At 39.4% G+C, this 23,204-nt stretch overlaps 1 protein-coding gene across 3 annotated transcripts; it reads right to left on the bottom strand.

Moving 5' to 3' along the window:
- Positions 1 to 8,228: 8,228 nt before the first annotated feature.
- On the bottom strand, positions 8,229 to 15,166 carry LOC124406650. 3 transcript variants are annotated; one of them, XM_046882135.1, is made up of 5 exons: positions 14,867 to 15,166; positions 14,087 to 14,316; positions 12,846 to 13,832; positions 8,642 to 12,767; positions 8,229 to 8,347 (listed from the first exon to the last, which is right to left on the bottom strand). In XM_046882135.1, exons 1-5 carry the CDS (start codon positions 14,894 to 14,896, stop codon positions 8,321 to 8,323), a joined length of 5,400 nt encoding a protein of 1,799 aa, XP_046738091.1. In that variant the 5' UTR covers positions 14,897 to 15,166; the 3' UTR covers positions 8,229 to 8,320. The 3 variants fall into 3 exon arrangements, with proteins under 3 accessions (XP_046738091.1, XP_046738090.1, XP_046738093.1); XM_046882134.1 differs by having other exon boundaries at positions 8,642 to 13,832; XM_046882137.1 differs by lacking the exons at positions 14,087 to 14,316; positions 14,867 to 15,166 and having other exon boundaries at positions 8,642 to 13,585; positions 13,660 to 13,793.
- Positions 15,167 to 23,204: the final 8,038 nt, after the last annotated feature.

The raw sequence follows: 23,204 nt of genomic DNA, 5'->3' as shown, positions 1-23,204 counted from the left end.
GTTTCTATACAGTGACTATTCGAGTTCTGTTCTTTCTCTAACTGATATTCCTGTAATTTGAACTCATCATGCATCAGGATTCACAAATTACATGATCCATATGAATAGATAGGTATGTTTAACTCTGCTGTGCCGTAAATTTCGGTTATTTGGCATATGTAAACGACGAATTTCACCTTACAAAACGCATTGGGACTTCGAACTGTTGTTTAATATGACCGTCAAATCAGTTCTTATATAAACAATACTGCCCAATTCCAATTACGGTTAATCAATTATTACGGCACTAGCCTGGCGTTATTAACCACCACGCACTGCAGTCGATGTCAACCTTTATGAAAAACCTTCAGTAAGGATGTTCAGAATTTGGCAACCCCGGTAAACTGCTCCATGCATATACCTAACTGAGGAAAAGTGGACCATCAACGCAGATCATTTATCATCTATGCAGAATCCTCACAAACACATTTCAAGTTTCATCCCGAAGCTGCATTCTTCACAGTCCACCGATCGATGTTGGATAAACAATTCACTACATATATATTATTTCATTATAATACCTCTATAACGTATGCAATGATCCGTATATACAGTAGTTACTAAAAAGTAAGATCGCAGTCAGGTTTTTGGTACACAATAATCATTGCTTGACATTGACAGGGATTCGAGTTTCAGGGAATTTGAAAAATTGACACATAAGAATCGCGATTAAACTGCACTATACAGGTCGATCAATCCGACTACCTCACCTATGTATATCTAAGGATATTATACCTTCGACCCTTCGAACATGGGTCTACCTACATATACCTACCTATACAAATTGGTTGCGAATCACGTGAGTCGCGGAGGCTGTGATTATCTCGTCACGGTGCGTGCACAGGCGAGGATTTTACAGCGCGATGCAGCCAGCGGAGCTAGGCTTCGGACGAACCGAACGGGGAGAGTGATAGTCCCCTCTTTTTCCTCGGCACCCCCGGTCGGGAACTGCCTCGGCTTGGTATCCTACCGCGAACCCTTCGGCCCCGTCATTGTCCCGGTGACCCAGATCCGCGAGGAGGGACCCTCGCCGTGCCATACCTACGGTACACAGCTGATCCCTTGACCTCGCGCAACCCCGAAAACACCGGACCCTCCGATCAGGCTCCTTTGCAATTTCGCGTTCATCTGCAACGCTTTGGTACCGGCAACTACTTTGGTGCATCATTCCATTCCTCTCCACGACATGTCACGATGGCTGTTCACCAACCTTGCATATTACCAATCATGGTGTCCATTCGAAAAGGAGACTTTCAAGTCGTTCAAGGTTATTGAAAATAGATTATTTCCAGGACACAAGAAAAATTCAAGGATAGTTTCCAGGACTTTTTAAGGAGAAGCAATATTTAAGGACATTTCTAGGACCACTGGACAACGTTAGGTATATGATAATATAGATCCAGCACACGCAGCATTTGATAATGGAACTTGCAGGATCCTAAATGCAGCTGTCGTGCCCACAGATGCAGTTTATGTAAGCTGAAATCATACAGGAGAACGTCCACACCGCTTCCAATTAGTGGAATTAATGCCGAATGAACGAGGGTGCAGCTAACTCCCTCCCGCCACAGTACCTATATGTATATATAGATACGCTTGCATGTAGGTATTATACACATATATTAGGATGTTTCACGAAAGAATAGTTTGCGAATTTCCATCTAGCGATCCTCTGAAAAGTTTGTTTGGGTTGACAGAAAGATTCCCTCCAAGGATGAGCGTTCTACGTTACGTTGAAGATGGCGCTGATTCGATTTTTCACTTTTTTATAAAAACTTAGACGTAACATAAAACGCTCATCTCTGAAGAAAATCTTTCTTTCAACCCAAACAAACTTTTCCGAGAGCTGTGTCACGATAGAAATTCGCAAATTTTTTTTCCCGCAACACTCTTAAGTACAACATATATATATATATTCTATATAGATATGATAGAAGTACGCTTATGTCTATCCGTCCAACGTGCACTCACATCGTCGCGATGACCGATGACCGATAACCGATATACTAGAGTTTCAACTTGTTGTATAATCGCTCTCAGACACTTCGACCGGCCAGCAGCTCGCGATTAAGGGATGTAAGTATGATACGGGGTGTGCCGATAGCCTGTATTATACCTATAGTTGTGAGAAATATATACATCCAGATTATGTTTCCATACCTACAATATACACGTGCTTTTACCCTGTTCACAAATTCTGCGATCATCCGATTCGGTAGGTATGCCATTAAAAAATGTGGCCTATATCAATGATGAAAAAAATATCTCGATCAAGCACCAATTTTAAATGCATCTTCGAGGTTTTTAACGTAAATACTTACGGGAAATCTTTATATCATACGCTGCTTAAGTTCCCTTTTCCAATTGATTTACAATCACGACAATATTATGTATCGCAATGCCTCCCATCGGTGTTATTAATTGTAAGACCGGCAATTAAGAGCTAATCGGCTGAAGACTTTCGTCAGTATAACTACACCTTTTTTTTTACCTCCTAAAGGTAAATGAGGTACAACAGTCAACCGGTGATTACAAGATTGATAACCGCGACAACGAAGCATGTACAGGTCAGTGACCAGATGTATACGTATAACGTCTCGTAATAATGTATGCGACAAAAACCATGCGGCATGGCAGCAACGCCGTTATGTGTAATCGAGTTCCACCCTCGCATCGGCCGTTGGCTATCTGTTTTATTTATCCGATAACACGCCATTACGATCACCGCGAATGTGGTCGACGGGTGTCCGTAACCACGTGTGCGTAACCGTAACGAATTGCTATTTATCACAATAACAATAACAACAACAACAACAATAATAATAATATTAATAATAATAGTAAAGACAGGACATGACATTCGATAATTAGTCGGGACAAAGTGCAAAAATCATACGATATTTTGCATGTCATGTAAGAACCTTTCCCAACTAGCTGCGCGGTGACTGACATATTAAAGGTGTAGTTATACTGTCACGACTGTGAAAAAATAGTTGATGGCTTATTAGTCGATGTAATGAATGTTGGAAATTATATGTATCCACTTTATGTGTTAAATTTTAAAGTAACATGTATCTACACGTACTGGATTATATATACATATAATTATTATATACATACGACGGGTCGTGCCGTACTTATAATAATATTAATAATAGGAGAGACCAAAAGTATCTTAAATGGGTATAAAATCCAAAGAGATTGCTGGGGAAAAGCATAGGCGGGAACAAAACGTGTCTTTAACGACACGAGGCGGTTTCGTCGCATAGTATTTTCAGACTAAATACATTAGAAAGCTAATTTTAATACGGCACAATAGCCACGCGGTACGCATCGGGTATGGATAAATTCTGTTGCGGGGATAATATTGTCGCTTTCCGGGATGCGAGTAAACGCTTGACTGCGTTTAGGGTGGAAAAATTGGCGCGAAAAAATACCTGTTTCGGATAAAAAATCCTCGGATTAATTGACGGTTCACTTTTCGGCAACTCAATTCATAGAATTGTCGATAGTTTGATGAATAATTACGTCTAATAGTATCCAAAACTTTGCCGCGCCATTACGAACGGAAGACAATCAGGTTGACACCGCGTGATGGATGTCCTCTGCTTGCTTCGCGAACCCCTCCTCAGTTTTCCCGCCAATAAAGCCCATTGTAGATGCGAACTATTCAAAGTATTAGACCCTGCCAACAATCACTCGTTCAGTCATCGCGCTGACGCGTCGTAATCCTTTCACGGTTCAAATTTGCATTCAAATCGCTTAGGCAAAGTGTATTTTTTTTTTTTTTTTTTTTTTTTTTCATAATTCTTCTTCATCTCTTTCTCTTTTTACCGATTAATTGACGCACCCAGAGGATATAATACAGTTAATATCGAAGCTGCACAGTGACGTCGTGATTACGTCGCGGTGCAATGGCACCAAAAAATTTTTACCTCGCGATATTCGATCAGATTATATAATTGCAAAAATTCGTCAAGAGTTTTATAGTTAGGTATATCCGCTTCGCCCATATTATAAACGTTATATATACCCTTAACGGCATTGCATGTAGCTTCTTCCACGGATAAATCCAGAATATTTTATTCGAATCGATATCGATTCATCCGAGCATTGCGTTTATACTAAATTTGCCGATTATTTTTCCAGATTTTCTCGTTACTGCAGAGGCGGCGTACGTTTGTATGTATATTTATATATATATATATGATATGATATGATTATAAATCTAATGATTATTTCGCAGTCGAAGCAGATCCTGACTTGCTGCAGCAGTCGCAATTTGATATTGTCAGAGAAAGAAGAAACCAAAAAGAAGGTAAAGAATATCGAAAATGATGTAAGTCCCGACCGCTGCTGCAGCATTGAACAGAAGTTTATCCAAAGTTTTCAGCTCTGGGATACTTTTGTCGGCACATCTATAAGTAGGTATACTATGTGTATATACCTACACTCGAGGTCGAAAACGACGGCGAAACGAAACGCGAGAATTTCAATATTAATATTTGTACAAAATCTAATCTCCGTTATAAACGCACGTAGAGAACTAGTTAGGCGAATAGAACGGCCCCAATTTTAAACTCAGGTCTGTCCCAATATGATGGATGGTCTTTTTGTAGACCTATAATGCCGGTGATCCCTCGCAGATGTAACGTTAAATGTAACGTATGCTGTTACGGCCGACTGCTGTATATACGCAAACCGTTCCGCGTCTATCGGACCGCCATACATAACGTATATACATATATATTATACATATATACTGTGCGCAGTACCAATGGCTGATCGTCGATTAAGTAGATTAGCCAGATTAATTTCGATTCAAATTTCCACGTAAACTTTCCACTCTGCACGTCGTTTCGGCCCCCGGTTACCCACACAAGGGTGTTCACATATACCTACGTGTAGGTACAGAATACGTGATATCAACTGCCCAACGTGACTCGTGTCATACGTTATATCGACGACATATAACATAAGTAGTAGTAGTAGTAGTAGTGTGATTATTGCTTTCATTCATTTACATCGAGTGATACAATCGAGTTTAGTCTTATACTTGATGAAGTTGAGAAATAGAAATAAAGTTAAAATAAGATAAAACAGAAATAAATTAGTGCAAAAACGGATATTAGGATAGATTTATAGAGTCGAAACTGTGAATAATATTCAATAACCATGCTTAATTATGATCTAAAATTTCCAGGATTCTCAAACTTTTTTAAAAATAATTTCAACATATTTTATGAAATTTCTCGTATTCCTTTTATCAGGAGTGTTCTAAAGTAACTAATACATAGATACATCCACATCCTCGTCAACAGACCTTATTGAAAAATATAAAGAGTTTTCCTCTCCTGCGTGCAATACCTGCTTACAATCAATTGATATAACATAAGTGTGTTGACACAAGCTTGATTTCTGCCCATGTGTTGTTATTAGCTCCGCAGTGTATTCATCCATAAACACAACGACGCTTATATACACACTGTGTGCCATCCACACATTGACAATGATAACGAGATCACTTCGAGCGGTAGCAGCGGGCATCTATTTATTATACGGCTAGGCTAAGGTGTAGGTGATAGGTACTGTACACGTTATAGAAGGTGGAGTCTAAGGTAGGTACCAAGGGAAGTTTGCACGACGCAGCCAGGAGACGCGCGATCTGGCACGATCAGGTAGAGCATATTTACCCACCGACTATCGTATTTCGTTGCAGGACAGCCGGCTCTCGCTGATCTCAGGCTAGATACGAGGGATGTGTTAACGCACTCTCTAGTCTCTTCGCTGCAGTGCAGTACTGCAAGGTACATACGTACTGCACTTGCAAGCTGCAACCCCTCATAGACGTTACAGCGCAACTCTGCAAATTTTACGCCTATACGTATAATACGAAAACGGCCATCATTCTGGTTGCCACTGCGTACGATGACTTGCAATTACCTCGCAATCTTGCAGGTTTTAACTGCATTTGTACAGCTATACGTGCACGTGTATACGTAGATACATACGTACTTAGGTATACATATAATAATATATGAAGTTTGCACGGATTCGTGGAGAGCACTCGAGGCTTTGGCACTCTTAGGCCATAGTTCTCGGATATTACCATAAAATTGTAAGGGTTCGGAATATGATCGATAGCCATCAATGTGTAGACCGAAGCCGTAAGAAGGCCGAAGGGTGATGGGGAATGGGAAGGGGAGGGGGGGAGGTTGGGCCCGGGACCCAATTTTACGATTTCGCGACACAGAACGTCACTTCCGCCAGGCACCCATAAAGGTGGAGATTTTCTTTATTGCCTGTCATATTTTTTTTTTCTTTTTTCTCTCTTTGCCCGCCTCGAATATTCATTATTTATCAGACTGCAAAATCGTGAGCCTCTATATATCTCGATACACGTTTTTACTGTACGTGTAAACACGTATCAGTCTCGGTCGGGTCGGAATTAGTTTATCAGCAATTAGTTACCGGCTAGTTACAGTTATCACATATGCAGGGTTTCATTTATGCGACACGTAGGTTCTATCGATTATTGAATATATTTGATATTTAATGATATCGATTAGATTACTGTAAAAGCTCCGCGGGTTATCTAGAGTGGTGACATCTGTCTAAAAATTTATGCTCAATCTCTTACCGCTCCACTTATAAAAATATAATATGCTCGACTATACGCGTAGATTGAAGATTTCGATTCGAAGAATTATCTGATGGTTGTCATTTGAGAACTGACTGTTGTCTTTGAGACTGGATCGTTGTCCGAATTTGAGACTGGATCGTTGTCCGAATTTGAGAAGGATGTTTGTAAGTATAACAAACAGCGCAAATATGCTTCTAGTATTGTAAAATGCCGAGAGATTTTTACTAATACGCTAGATTTCGAGAAAAAGCGTTGAGATTACAACATCTAAAAATATTCGAATGCCTCGAGATGCGATAGAGAATTAAAACTCATATGTTATGCAAAATCGAGATCACGAATGGAGGTAATTGCAGTTATGAAATGCTCTCAAATTCTGTCCTCAATAAAAGGGATGATTAATTAGCACCCACTCCGACCAGCGTGCAACGAATGTAGCTTATGAAATCACACACAGATGGTGCTACCTTCTGAACTACCTTCTGAACTAATAGTTTTTCCACCTAACGGACTAGTTGGACACCAAAAGTGCAGCGATACTGCTGAAGGTAATTCGATGCGCTGCTGTACCGACTGTTGGTAACTTGTCGTTAAGTTAGCCTCAGGGCCACATGTAACATCTGCTGATCAGACGGTTTTAGGAATCCATTCCAGTTTCAATTGCATGTGTAACTTTTCACGAGAATTGCGAAAAATGCAAGGTTCGAAAAAAGGACTATTTATAAAAATTAATGATCTTTATTTCTGCTCGTCTCAAACGCGTTTAAGGTACGTAAATAACAAGTTTTAACTCTATGACTATATTTATATTACACTGAAAAATTGTTAATCCAGATATTCGGTAATAACTATACCGATGTGAATATACTCACACAACATTCGGTTTTTTCTTTTCTTCACTAGTTCATTCGTGAATTTTTTGTGAATATGCTTCTTTCGAGCATATTGTCCGTAAGGTATATTTTTTCTGTTTCTAGATTCTGACCATGATTCTGATCGTCTACCATCCTTTAAATTTTTATGGAAAACACCAAGTTCGAATGATCAGAACCCAGCAACTCAAGTATACATATCACCCAAAGATATTCTATTACTTAATGTGTAATTTTCTTAAACTCTCACTCAGGATTATAATTTTTCAATAACCTGTTCGGCACTTTACATACTACATTATTTCGTGTGAATCTTTGAAAAATGGAAAGTGCTATCACATTTGAAAATTATTGCCTTGCTTTGCGTCAGAAAAACGTCAATGTGTTTTTTACAGACGAAAAAATCTTCGTTGCTAATTAGTTGTAGAACATACAAATAATGTCCGAGACACAATTATGGCTAGTTTAAAATGCCAGTATTTTTGCTGTCGAATATCTCGCGATATGAACATATTATATGTTATCTGCATTTCTAATAAACGTTTGCTGATAAAATTAAAATGCAAAGCAGGTAGTATTTATAAAAACTCAATATCAATAACTTGAAGTATATTATCACTGTGAAATATAAAATCCATCCACTTCCTGTCTCGATAGTTGACTAGCAATTTTTAACTGCGATTTTTTTTTGCAGTTTTTAACTAGTCTTATCTCATTTTTATTAGCATCTGCTACCATAAAGGATTCCTGCTTGAATGTCACTGTATTACGATAGAGACTTTTTGCCCGTTGCCTGAAAGGAATGTAATAACCACGGTCACGGTTTGTTCACATTAGATATCACTAAAATGTATCAAAATTGTTCAACCATTGAGATATTTTATTCCAGTTATAACATTAGCAAGTTAGTGAATGGCGGTTTAATAGCTGGCACCAGAGTGAGTAAAGGATAAATTGAAATATTTTGAGATAAAATTGTGTCTTTTGTGCAGAATATGAATGAAAACAATTTGAGCTGGAACTGAGTGCTTAGAACTATTTCAAAACAAAAGTCATGCAACAGAAGGTGTAAATTTTGCAGGCTCACCTCTTCAATATTGCTTTTTGATAACTGGTGTACTGTTTTGTCAACGGATTTTGTTGCTCCAGGCTTGTGGTTTTCCAATGCCTCACCTTTCGTGACAGTAGCCGCTGAGACATCATTAGGTTTTTCAATTTTGCTCTTTTTTTCCGGGTTTCGTGCCGCAATCCGTGCCTCAATCCGTTTACGATTAAGAAATGCCATACCATGGACCCTCAAATGTTTGTCAACAGCCGGCTTGTCCTCAAATACAGCCATGCATACATGGCATTGATTGGCAATTCCAGTGTTTGGTTCACTTTCTATCACCTCCGTTACTTCCTTAGCATATGCTGTGTTTTGCGCTAAGTAAGTGCTGGGATCCTGGATGCGATGAAACGCTTTTAGATGCATCTGTAAGCTTGGTTCGACCACAAAGTTTTCTCCACATTCCAAGCACACTAGATAATGGTCCTTGATTCGATGATTCGTACCAATATGTTTCCGCAAGGATGAAATATCATTGCATCGCTGGTCACACTTTTTGCATACAAAATTTCCTTCACCATCTTGCACTGACTCTTGTTCTACGCATAATCCCAAGTCTAACAAATCTTTTTCAATATGTTTTCTAGGATTCCATCGTCTTCTTCTTTTAGATGTTGGACTGTTTGCATCTGTCTTACGTTTCCGGGGCCCGAGGAGTTCCTTGTAACCCTTGGAAATGAAATCATCAGAAATTCTCAAAAGTTTGGGTGTGACTATAGCTAATTTATAATCCTCGGAGTGCCTAGATTCAAAATGACTTGTGATTACTGACCACGATGTATTTATTAATTCTCCACACAAGTGACAGCGGTAATTAACTGATCGTGATGTACTTGTACAGGTTGGAGCGTTAAGAGCTATCCGCCAAAGTTGCCTTCTCTTTCGTTTCAACTTTGTTGGAGATTTGCCTGCTGCATCCTTTGTACACTGAGGATCCTCCATTATAACTTCTACATTTTGCTGTGACATGTCTAACAAATGTTGAGGGATTCTTGCTAATGGTGGCAGTTTTGGAACATCACGAGAGAACGAAATACTTTTGGCTTCCTCTTTGCCAGTACCTGAGGTGCAATTAATAATCTGTGATACGTCATGACCTTGAATGCTGGAATTGAGTAATTGACTGTCCGACTCAGTAACATCCTCTACTGTCTGAATACCAGCACTCTTGGATTTCAGAACAGATCCAGATAGCGTGCGTGTTTTAACAGCCACTTTTTGCTTCATTTGCCTAGACCTCTTCCATTTTTCACCTCCAGATGTACACACAACTGTATTTGAATTTTCAATAACTGGCGCAGGGGATTTATTTTTCTCTCGAGTATCAGTTTTTTCATCAGTACATTCTGTTTCCAGTTCTGTCAACTTAACTGCAATTTTTCCAGTCACTGCTCTCTGACTTGATCTTGTCAGATCCGATAATTTCACAAACGCATTCGAAGCTGTCTCAGTCGATTGGATCATTTTTGTCAGATTCATGTTTATTCCTGCTTCCTTAATGAGTATCAACGGGGGCATCTTTGTCGGTATAATTTGGTCCACATCCTCCATTATGATAAAATTTTCAGACACTTCCTCAGGCCTATAGGGGTCTGAAACTAGTCCAGGGTCAATATCTTTTTCTCCCCTTTTGACGTCTGTTTTCTCCTTGGTCGCTTCTCCTAGCTCTGCATATGAATCTGGTGTAACTGATCTCACATCAAATATTTTTGGTGACGAGCTATATTCGCTAATTACATTACTACGATTATCATAGGTCTCCAATTCCGGATGAGCCAAATTTAGAGACCAGATACTACACTTAACGCCATTTTTAAACTCCTGTTCCGTCAAAGTGGCATTCAAACTGTCAGATGATGATCGATTACTTGCTTCTGGATTACTTTCTACACTATCTTGGCTGAGGGTATCTATATTCGTTTGCATTACATCTGAAGCATTTGAACATTGATCAACTTCTGTGGTATGTTCATCTTGACGTATTGTTTCGGTACTTGACTTTGGCTTTGCCGACATTTTTTGAGACATGTCATCAAGCAAGCATTCCAAATTTTCCAAGTCAGATAATTGATCATATTGAGCACGATGACATTGCCGCAAATGAAGTTTAATTATGTCCCGATCTTGCGATCTGTCTTTAAATGGAAAAGGGCAAAACGGACATTGGTAATAAAGTATTTTCGTTATGCCTTCGTGATCTTCCAGATGTGATCTGTAATGTTCATGGCGAACAAGGCAATTGCCAACATTACATTCTATCAGATTGACAGGTCTTAGCTGATTAGGTACATTCGGATGATCGTCTTTACAGTGCGTAACAAAAAGGGCATATGATTCGAAAAGCATCCCACACTCGGGACAGGCAATTTTCAATTTGCTGTGTGCAAGGATGTAGTGTTTTGTTATCGATTCTACGTCAAGAAAGCCTTCAACTTGGCATACTTTACACATGAACCATCTCTTTGCCAATACATGAAAACAAGCCGTCCATGTGTGCGCCTTCAATCGAGCAAAGGTAGCGAATTTTCTGAAACACTCTGGGCATTTATATGGTTCCTGTTTAGCGTGATAATTCAAATGAGCTCTAAAACGTGACATGTTTCCTTGAAATACATTACAAATATAGCACATGTAAGTATCACAGTAACAAAAGTCAGGATTTCTCGCAATTGGTGTTGAAAATGCTACAAAGTTATTGTGTGACCTTGTGGGTTTGTTGCAAATAGGGCATATAGTTGGCACCTTTGGTTCTTCAAAATTCGATAGTAGTTCAATGATGTCAACATCATTTGAACCCTGACCTGCTTCAGACCGCATACAACATGCTTTTAAAGCAATTTCCAATCTTTTGATAGCGATCCGATTACCCGAAACACGTAAACTATCTGTGTTGCTAATAATTCCAGAATATTCCGAATTCACCTGTGTCAAGTGTTCAATTTGTTGTTTGATTCTTTTTTCACTGTGGTAACGAAGTTGTTCTTCGGAGATCCTTCGTAGCGTGCTGTAATTTACAGTTAATTGCCCCTGGCCAAGCCCTTCGTTTATCTTGACTAGTCTTGTCATTTTCTTAGTAAAATCAACGTACTTTTTGCCGTTTGTATCAGTTTCAATTAAAAGATATTGAACCGTGTGAGCGTCATTGATAGCAGCCACTTGTGGCACACCAACAGGAATAGAAATTGAGGACTGTTGTTCAAAGGAATTTGGGGTACCAGGCAATTTTTCTCTGTTCGTCATGTCACTATTCTTCTGTTTCACCTGTGCCTTAAATATCAAACCTTTCGATTTTTCGGAACTGGGTGATAGAGCAGAAGAAGTAGGAGGTGGCGAAGAAGATGAAGAGGAGGCAGGAGAATTTCCTGTAAATGGTGTTGAAAGAGCAGCAGTTTTTTTAACGCATGGTTCATCCGACTTGGGTGCTATTGGTACGTAAGATGTTACAGGGTGTTCTGACTGTGACAAGAATGTTGAAAGGCTGACATGTTTGGGAACTGTCTGGAACTTGACATTATTTAAATTATGATACCTAGGGCCTGAAATAGGTTTACGTGCATGTCGAATGACGAATTTTTTCCCATTTTTATAAACGACTTGACCGTCGACATATGTTTGCAGAGGCTTAGGTTTCGTCTTCTCTGTTGGAGGATCTTTTTTCACAGATTCCGAAGTAGTAAGCACACTTTGTTGGTTTGTAATATTAGATACTGACATTGCTGGTAGTGATTGAACTATTTTTTGCTTGTCCAGTTCCGACTGAATTTTTATCATTCCCAGACTAGAAATTGCCTCATTTTGGGGAGGTATGGTAAAGCTACCAGTACATGGACCAAAAAAGAATAATTTTTTACCGTTGATTACCTCAGGGGGTAGCTGACCAATAATTTCTGAGAGATCGGCATTTTTTGGGGTGTGCACAGTCAGTATTTTCGATCCCGATGTCGAGACGGAAGCTTGTGCCGCCGTCTTCTTCGATGATTCAATGGCTTTCGTTATTTCCAGACCCGTTAACGGTGTTTTAGCCACGGGTAGTTTGATATTCAAGGCAGGAGCCAATTTTTTTGATACTTGTGGCTTTGGAAGAATTGATATTGTAGAATTCTTGCTACAAATAATTACAGATGAGTCTCGTGACCGTTCCTGAGCAAATTTTTTAACCGTAATCTTTGGCTCAAACACTTGTTGATTAACTTGAGGAGTGGAGCTTGAGAGCTTACTGGATGTGATGTTGCTGGTTTCACAATTCATTATTTTTAGTGGGATACCAGATCCCTGGACTGAGTGATGTGGATTCGTACTAACTGGCGTGAAATTTGTAACTTTACTGCAACTAGTACTGCCATTTGGAATTATTGTTAATTTGTCTTTTGGTGGAAGTACGATTGCGACGTCCGGTGGATAACTTTTGGCTGATGGGCCACAATCAACAAATGCAATGTCCGTAGTAGTGCAAGGATTATCGTCATTTTCCACGTGTTGCTCAGCAATGTCAATGAGTACTGGTGATATGGGGGAATTCGTTGAATTTTCACTTTTGGTCGGAGGTGGTGTTTTGCTACAAGTTGATTGTGCAATGACAGATTCAATTGTTTCAGAAATAGAAGAGAAAATTGATTTGGGTGGACACGTAGGTTTTTTAGGCCGTTTAATAAAGAGTCTTCCCACTTTCTTATTACCATTGATTCCAAGAATCTCAGCCAATGAATTTTCGTTACTTTCAAATTTGGACTGTAAAACTCTCCACCATTTACTGCCAAGCTGTTTCGTCTGTAGCCAATCCATGATATGCGTGCGCGTCACAAACATGTGCTCCATAATTATTTCGCAAAGTCCTTCCAATTCAGCATATTGTGGTTCATCAATGTCCGTAGGTATTGGCATCAGCATAATATCACCGATGTCAACAACGCTCGTTTGATGAGCCTTAAGATGGGCAAAAAACTGGCATTGGTTGTAGAAAATTTTGATTGCACCCACTTTTCGCCCTTTACCCAAACCTTTTGCTCTTAAAAACGTCTTTCGTTGACGATTTATTGTTTGGCAATCGAAACATGGTTGCTGACCGCTCTTCATGTGGCAACATTCACTCATGAAACAATTCTGACACCAATAACCCAAAACCCAACTCCGCCTGGATCTGTGGGCATCAAGACTGCATGAAAAGCGAAAGCTGGAAGCAAAAACAATCGCATATATTCTTCCACAATACATTGTTATGTACTACCCTCATTAACACATACAAATTATTTTATTAGCTATCCATGAACTGAGAATATTTTTTGGGTCAAGAAATGATCAAAGAATTTGCTCAAGACCAGCTGACAGTTGGTAGAATAAATTAAATGGGAAAATTTCACTAAATCATGTCTAAAACTAACTTATGTTGCGTATTATTGTTAGTCAAGTTCATAGAGGTTGACTCACCAATCGTTACATTCTGCACAAGCATATAATGGTTGACAATCTGCTACTTCATCATGTAGCGACGCAGGAGGCTCTGCAGGCATGTAGGGTATCGATTGCTGCATGAATACTGCCTCATTTACAGTTGTATAGTATTTCTGTCCCCACTTAGTTTCAAGTCTCTTATTCCTCCTCAGTCTAGGTAGAGCTGAGAGTACAAATTTCGGACCAACAACTGACTTATCGGAATCCTGTTCTCAAAAAATGTGATCAATTAATCAACGCCGTAGCAATTTACTAAAAACTCTCAAATTATTTTTAATTGTGTAGAATTGAACAGTGGATTCATTCCTCAAGCTGATACATTCACGCCTTATAAGTCAATAATCTGAGCAGTAGACATACGCTGGTAGTAGACAATATCGAGTAGCAATGAAAAATATTAATCGAATCTAATGCGATAAAGCATTAACTGTATAGTAGTCGATATACTTGCATTGGTACACAAAATTATGCCATTGCTTACAGATATTTGTACTTAACGTTGGAAAGTTGTACTTATCATAAGGAAAGAAGTAATATCATCGATATCCAAATACGAATACAAAAAAAGTCATCGTGGTAAAAGCTAGAGCAACAAGTAAATGATACTAATCATCTGAAAGGCTGGACAATTTGTACGAAAGCCTGTACTTTGCCGTTATAATTATTGTGGTTCAAAGTACATGGTCTTCACCTTATACCACAAGTATGTAATAAGAAGAGAATGAATTATATTAGCTCTTATACCAAATTTCATACCACATGCTTTATTCTTTCTTGGCTCTGCATTTCTTACTAAGGTTCATCAAGCTGTTTATCAGTGTATTGATACCAAGCTCAAGAGTCAGCAGCTTGCAGCCATATCTTTTTACCTGTATCTGTTCAGTCGGTAATACAGAGCCAGATGGCACTACCGCTGTTTACTACTCTAAACTAAACGCGGCCCATACAGGGTGTCAACGATATTTCGAATCAGCAATGATGATTTGTAAAAAATGACATTTCAGTCAATAGTTAAGCTACTGAGCCTTTTATGGATCTAGTGCGAATGCTTACCATCAGTTCAGTAAGCTCAGAGCTAACTTTTGAAGGGAAAGAGTGCTACTTTATTTCCCCACACCTGATCAATCGATTCAATGTGCCTACGATTAAAAAGTCAAAGGTCACTGCATGTGGGGAACATTCCAAGTTCTGTAGAAATATAAAAAATCATTTTTCTAATCGGTTGCAGTTTGGATATTTTCAAGCTTTTTGAAACATGATCAAAATTCAATATGCCATCGCCATCTAGGTTCTTATGCTAGAGTCAACGCTACTAGTCATGACTTTGATCAACATAGCGAAGACTTTGCAGTGATAACTCATTGAACCTACAAAAATATAAACATTAATATATTATTGTTAGTTTGATCAATCCCTGTGAAAACATATAAATGAGTTATGCACGTCATAACATATAAATGAAATTTGGACTGTATAATTTCTACTTTACGCAGTATAGTACAACAATAAACCTTGTCAACAACCATTACTGCGTAGAAATAGTTTTATTAAGATATAGGATATTTGGAAGCGATCACATAACTCGATCGACTGCAAAAATATGTTTATATTTAAGAAGAGAAAAATTATCGCATAAAAAATATCTTCCAACTTACCTCACTTCACTATCTTCTCTATCAACATTTGGATTTACTGAAAGTTGTAGATGAGATTGAAAACAACCTCTACTGTGTGTATGTATAAATGCGATATATTTTTGTATGCTTCATTCCCTTCAACAGATAGTCTTGACTTGTAGCATCACGAAGAAGTCTCGCATGCAATTGCTCTTTATCTCTTTGTATATCGTATTCTTTATAACGTTGATGTTACGTCGAGTGACGTTTTCGTTTGCAATCGCATAAACGTGTTTCAGTCGCATGGTATAAACGCAACCAAAGATACCGGGTGTTGAACAGAAGTAAGAGTACTTTCGCAAACATGTGCTAAATTCTTCGTACGAATTTCGTTTCATCATTTTAAAAATCCAGTTTCAAAAAGAAAATCATTGGCGATTCCAATAAAGCGAAAACTAAACTGAACAGCATCAAGAATAACGTATTTAGTCTCAAATTTTGGGATTTCCTGGTAGCTTTAGTCTTGCAATTGCGGTTCCCCATCTGTTTCGCTGTCAACAGAGGGCGCTGATTCCGGGGAGGAAGTAGGCGAGAGTCTTTCTTCTGTTTCTAAAATAATAACCTCATTTCTCTTGTTCATTTCTCTGTGAGTGTGACTATCAGCTACTCAGTAGCTCGAGTCCGCGGATTCGATATTCGATGGCTCGAACTTTGGCTCGAACTAGTCTCATACACAGCTCGAACGACGCGCTCAATTGGCGCCATCTATCCAGACTCTACGAATAACCAAGGAGGATTAACGAAGGTTAACGCAAGTTCCTCGATGCGGAGCCTCGATTTTCGTGTCTCGATTCTCGTATCTCGAAATCTCAATTCACAATCAAAGAATCGACTCGGGGACTGGGAAGTCTCGAAGTACTGTACAGAGAACAATAGGATTATGCCGAATTCCAGAATATTCCCAAGGTTACTCGGCACGAACAAATGAGGTCGACGACATAATTAGTTCGAACAATTATTCTGCGTGGTAATATGGTACAGACGCAATAAAAATCCGCTAGAGAAAAGTATTTCGAGAGAAAGTTAGTGTTGATACTGAAGTCATATTATGCACTTACAAAAGTTTACTGCTTCGATATCCAGCTCCAGGATCGCAAACGCATATATATGTATTGTAATGATTTTGCGTTATACAGAACAAAATGTGGATTTGTTGAGTTTTAAAAAACTGATTCAAAGGCACGGATAAATGAAGCTGGGAAAAAGGCTTTTATTGTGCTATGTGTTTCTCGGTCTAAGTCAGAAACAAGACTGTTTTTGCAATGATGCTGGTTGACGCAGCAACCTTATTCATTTTAAGACATAAGAACTTTTAAGCTGTTTTTATCTTTGCTGACTACTAGATCATCAGAAAGGGGGAAAGATGGGTGATTTTGCTCCATGTAGAAGTATAATAATATAAAGGTCGTTTAAAGGATACTGATTTAAAGTTGAAAAATGTAGTAATGTATGTAAATGAAATGGTCAAATAGTTCATAAAATAGATTTTACAGGGAAATGGTTTTGATGACAGTTCTAGAGTTTGTCGGGAAACATGAGATGGTGTTTTCAACAACTCTCTTAGTGTTCATAATATCTATAAGCAGTGATAGAAATCGTAGATTTCTTGATAGGAATCCGATTGTTGTTAGTCGATAAGACCATAGCTGGCCTGGAGACACACCCGAAGTAAAATAATTTTGCTATTCGCTTTAAAAGTTCAAAAATTGTAGCATTTCAAGGCCAATAAGCATTCACACGCATATTTATTACTTTCTCAAAAAACCGGAAAAACTTAAATTTGGAGTGAACGAAATTTTATTCTAACCGCTGATTACCGTATATTATAATACAACAATTCATATTTCAATCATAAAACTGGTCTTACGATATCTGGTATAAAGGTAACTGCCGCTCTGAGGACCTTCCTCTTATCCCTACCAATAAACTAGGTTTAACATTTTTTCCAAGTCAACAATGCTACAATTTCGGAGTTTTTGAACCAAATTACAAAAACTAATTTTTATTTGGAATTGCATCAAAACCAACTATCCTAGAAATTTAAAGCGACCTCAGCCTCTCCACGCTGCATTCGCTAAACAAGTTGTTGTTAACACCATTTTATGTCTCCACCTATACATAAGCCTTAAAAAAATTTCATTAAACAATTTTCCATAAAACATATTTATTCAGAGATATTCGCGTATTTCAGTTAAAATGGAAAACGCCGTACAGGTTACAATTCATGCAACAATCCATCGTCCATATCATGAAATGGTTCATTATACAATGTAAAATTCTTTCCAAAATTCTGTATTGTATTATAGCAAGTAGTAGTTTCAGTAGTTCTACGAACTACACTGCGCAGACTTCATGATAACATGACGGATGACCTATATAATTTATAAGTATAATATCCATCATTTACGTGACGTAAAAAATAATCTTTATGCACGGTGAAACGTGGATAACCCTTCAGAGGTGATAGGTTTCGTTTCGAGCTCACCTTTGGCCATCATTACGTCCAGCAGTTGTATGCTTAAGAGTTTCTAGCTATGGCCATGCGTGTGGTCCCGAGATCATCGGCCCAGACCTCCGTGTGTTTTTACGGATAACCAGGACTTGAGCGTTGAACGAACGACCCGCGACCGCATGACCGACCGATCGTCCCATTACATGGTTTTCCAATATAAGGCCGATGGAACGACAAGGCTCAGCCAAAGTAGGGCCGCCGGCCGTGGGCCACTAGCTACTATAGACACTCGACGTACCGATTAACGGTGCAGGTTCAACACGCTGCGTGTTCTGAGCTAAAACCTCGGAACTTACCAAAGGTGTTAAAATTCGAAATTTATACTCCGATGAATTTCGTTGTGTCCTCATCTCGAATTCCCATTATGCAACAGGACAATCGAATTGTAATTATGAAACTCACTCCTGATTGCCAGCTTACAAATTTTATTTCGTATGTTCGGGACATCGTAACGTTTGGAGTGACAATTCAAGTTATCGGTTGAAAAAAAAAATCCGTCAAACTTGATCTAACCTAACCTAACCTAACCTGATAGAAATAAGGAATAGGTATATTGAAACATCAGACTGGCGGAGAGAACAGTTTAGTTGAGTTTACACCATGACTTGAGTACACCTTGCTTTAATTACAGCTTTACTGAACTTGAAACAATTCTAATGTTTCTCTACAACGTTTCTTCCTAAAAATACATCGTAGTAACAACATGACGAAATTTAAGTTCAAAAAATTCCGATTGGTTTAAAGAACTGCTCTGCGCTTTGGAGGTTTATTTACATATGTACAAATTATAGTGGAAATCAAGTGCTTGCAACTGATCCACACATAATTTCAAAAAAGGTCATTGGCGATGAGCATAAGAGTCCTGTAAAACAGCTGATCGTTTCCTATTCGCGTATCTATCTCAATTTATAGCCGCAGACGTATCATTAAGAAGATTGATTTGCAATCCAGTCGAGATTTGTTATAGAAATAATTACTTCAAAGATTAATATACCGAGTAACGGTGACGGGTGCGAAAACGACAAAATAATTATACCAACTACTTTTCTGAAGACCTGAATCATCGAGTTATGCCTCGTTCGCTCGAAGACCACCGGGGTACGTGAGGCGCGGAAATTCCTTCGATCCTGACTCTTCTACTTCTTGCTGCACGTGGTTGACACACTAATGAAACTATCCGTGCCGAGGTCGGAACGCTCCTTGAATTGCCGGAAGAAGCTTGCATGGGACTTGACCGCCTGTGCAGTTTATATTATCGATGATGGCGCTGCGATACTTTGCTGCTGCAACGGCGCTAGTTCTGACAGAAAAAGCTGAAGTTACGAGTTAAAGGAGCATACCATGCACAGTTAATTACTCACTTTCATAACTATTTTTGCAGTACGTGACTGGTTAACTGCGAGTTTTTACTCTCCCTATGTTATTTACTGATCCGCGTCCGTTTGTTTTTCTTTCTTTTTTCTCATATTCCATACCGGGTGTTTTATATGGATTAAAATCTACTCCAGCTATTAGTACTCATGACTCAACTTCACTAGATCAATATGAGACTTCTCTGATCTTTTCATAATTGAAATTCTAATAGTCTGCCATTGTAAGCACGTTAATATCTCGATGCCTAACTATAACCGGTCTATTGTTACAATTTCAATTATCATACGATCATCGGATCTATATTTCAGCACACTTCGTAAATAAATTGTGCTTCAAAAATTCTTTAACTTGCTATGCGCTGCGTCACTTTCGTTCAATTCAATTTCTACATGGGTCAGGCAATGTAGCACGACTAATTGAATGTTCCAGATTATTGTCATTTCCATTCCGCGATTCACTGAATTCGGATCTAAGAACGAGTGTTTCGAATGATACGCCAAACCCAGCTTAAAGCGAATGGGACACACTAACCGATTACTGAAACGCGGAATTAAAAAACCATGGATTGAAAGTAATTCAACAGATTTTTAGTACATTCTGTACGTCAATCTAGGTCAACTAATGTAACACCACAGACTTAATCGCTGCGCTACACAATGCCTTGAAACTCTGAAAAAGGACAGAGCATTATAGATCATGCAAAAAATACTTAGCATGTAGAGAACTTCACGTATCCTACTTTCGCATTATTTACGCCACTTACACTCCGTCACTGTTGGCCTAGGCAGTGTAAGTCAAGCGAAAAGTTTATACATAGGTACGTTAAATTACATTAAAATGTTCAGGTGTATCTAGTCGAGGAAACGGTCTTCCAAAGTTTCGAATCACTCGCTACCACCGTAGATCAATGACGTGTCTGCTTTGTACTCTTCTTTCCTTGGTATTGTTTACTCTTAATTAGCATCTCCAAAACCGGTAAGTGATTGTATAATGTTCTACGTCCCGGGAAGTAAAAACTTGATGCCGTTTGTACCGTTTATTCAAAATCCAATTAAACGAGACGAATTGATGGTCCTACCACCGGCCAGAGTCTAGTGGACGACGCCTTGCTCTTTGAGAAAACAATTACCAAGTACCCTTTTATTCTTATTTTATTCCGTACCTCGATCTATGAGGCTGAGTGAAGTTTCTCGATTTACGATCGCCGTCATTCACACCTTAAATTACTGTCTTATTGTCCCATTGGCCTTGAGGGTGCTGAAGATCAAATCCCAGATGAGAACTTAGTCTCGATTAAAAACTTCCAAGCCTTTAAATACGTATAACGTTACAGACACGCAAAGATAAACCTATTTCGGTGTATACGAACATACTGAAGAACAAAATGAAATTAAAACAAGTACGACTCACAAACCGTTCCGTGGAAGATCCTGAAAACAATTACGAGTACAGCTGAGGCTACAAAAACGAAACCATCTGCGTTCATAGCGGAAGATCAAAACGTCAACCAAAAAGTAGAAATGCAAAGATATTACTTTATAAATAGAAATTAGGAAATATCTAGAGTTAGCCCTCATTTTGCAGTTCGCACAAGTTGCTCTATTCTTCTGTATTTATGCGAACGCGTTGAATAATTAACTGTACTGGATTCTGTTTTCATCATAAAGATCCAACCCATAGTAACACGATAAAATATTAAGTCATTTGTCCGTTGCAGTGAAGTATTAACAGCTTGGATACTCTGTACACTGCTATAACTGCAATATGGACGAATTGAGGCTTAGACAAAAATTAATTGAATGTGTTTACAACTGACAACAAGTCACCGGTGCGTAACATAGTTGCTGGGCTGGTGTTGGTTGGGACTGCCATACTTTACGAGTGGCGCAGTGCACGTTTATAATATGATGTATGCACTACACAGAAGACTCCCGTATCAGGCTGCACCACAAACAACATGAGTCCGATGGCTGATACGTGGGTGCATCTTACAGCATGATTTACTCGACTGCAATGTCATAAGTTTGAACGAAATGAAACGGTCTGACAGGATGAAGATGTAAAAAGGTCGTTGCACCTTCTCCGAGTATCCTTCACCATCTCGATCCCTAGACTAGCACTGCATAAAATCCAGTTCTCTAGCTAAAGGAACCATTAATGTCATTTTAGACGAGGATAGTGATCGTTCCATTTCTGTATTCACAATGATCGAGCAAGTACGGTGACGTTAGTTAGAGATATGGTATTCGAGATACCAACGTTGTTCTCCAATCCGTAAGGACTTTGTCTTTCACGTCGACCTGCTTGACCGATAAGCCTTGGTTAATCGCTGAAAGATCTCCGAGCAGCTGTGGAAGCTGCGTTTGACGTAAGACCGGGATACTGTTCGGGTTGAAACCCACTTTATTGACCGAGCAGGGTTTCCCGGTCAACGTGCAAGTAGGTTAACGCCCCGCAGTTCTGCGCCGACTTACCAAGTGCAGTTGTGTTCGAGAACCGTAGAGATGCAACGCGCCGGTATACCAATATATTAAGTAGCATGTATCCATGATTCACGATATGCCGGAGTAAGAATTGTAGGCGGTCCCACACACGTGGGCGTAGGTACATACGTACCTACACACATACACACATACATATATAAGTATGCACGCAGGTAGGCGCCTAGTACGTGCATCCACAGTACCAACACTTGACACGGACGTGTGCTCTTCGTGCAAATCGCTGTTCAGCCGAGAGGCGAGAAAGCGCGGTTGATCGCAGCCTGCGGGTAATAACCCTTTTCATCACCGAGATCCAACCCATGGTGGGCAGCCGTCCTTCTCTCTCGTCGCCTCGTTCCTCCGTTCCACTTCCGATAAGGTACTGCATCGTGTTCTCGTACATACCTACACACTGCACCATCACATCGATGTACCCCCAACGGCACGTCAGTTGGTCGAACGAAGAAGTTGCGGCGATAGCATTTCGCGCGACTGTGTAATTGAAGCCTCGAAACCTCGAAATCCTTGGCGGGTCCAACACTTCCGGGCCCGCGGCCAAGGTGTCGTTTTTATAACCTCGTTTACGAGCAACATCGCCCTGCCGATGTACAGTTCAATGAATGTTTCGCTGAGGTTTAGCGCCGCCGTCTTGAATTTTAGGGTTTGCACCCTGATTGGGAATGGCACTGTATCCGATTGAAGGATCAAATTCCCATATCACGCGCAGTGCATTCCTTCCGTAGTTAAACTGGTCATCGAAAGTTTACGGCTCGTAATAACTTAATAGGGGGCTTTGAGCGAGTTTCTTTACTTCCTCTATGAAATCTGATAGATCGTCGCGACTGGTCGAAGAAGTGTAAGTATAAATCTTACGAATATGTCACACACAGTGGATTGTGCGGCGTCCTTTAATTCTGCGAAAATAAGGGTCAGTGGTGAGAGCTTTCTCGACCTATATACCTGCTATCGAAACCAATCAACGGTGGCTGTGGATCGCTTTGCGATCAGGTATGGGAGTACGATGGAAGTAAATCAGCAGTGAAACATAA

This window comes from Diprion similis, chromosome 6, assembly GCF_021155765.1.
Source record: "Diprion similis isolate iyDipSimi1 chromosome 6, iyDipSimi1.1, whole genome shotgun sequence".
Taxonomy (NCBI): domain Eukaryota; kingdom Metazoa; phylum Arthropoda; class Insecta; order Hymenoptera; family Diprionidae; genus Diprion; species Diprion similis.
Note: the sequence above shows the minus strand (reverse complement) of the source record. Positions and strands in the feature narration are given on the sequence as shown.

Excerpts from the sequence above, each read along its gene's own strand:
- LOC124406650 (XM_046882134.1), bottom strand. The coding sequence starts at position 14,896 with ATGCAGAGCCAAGAAAGAATAAAGCATGTG. Across the intron at positions 14,317-14,866 it reads AAGAAAGAATAAAGCATGTG|GATTCCGATAAGTCAGTTGT; the intron begins GTATGAAATTTG and ends TTTTGAGAACAG. Across the intron at positions 13,833-14,086 it reads TGTGCAGAATGTAACGATTG|CTTTCGCTTTTCATGCAGTC; the intron begins GTGAGTCAACCT and ends TTTTGCTTCCAG.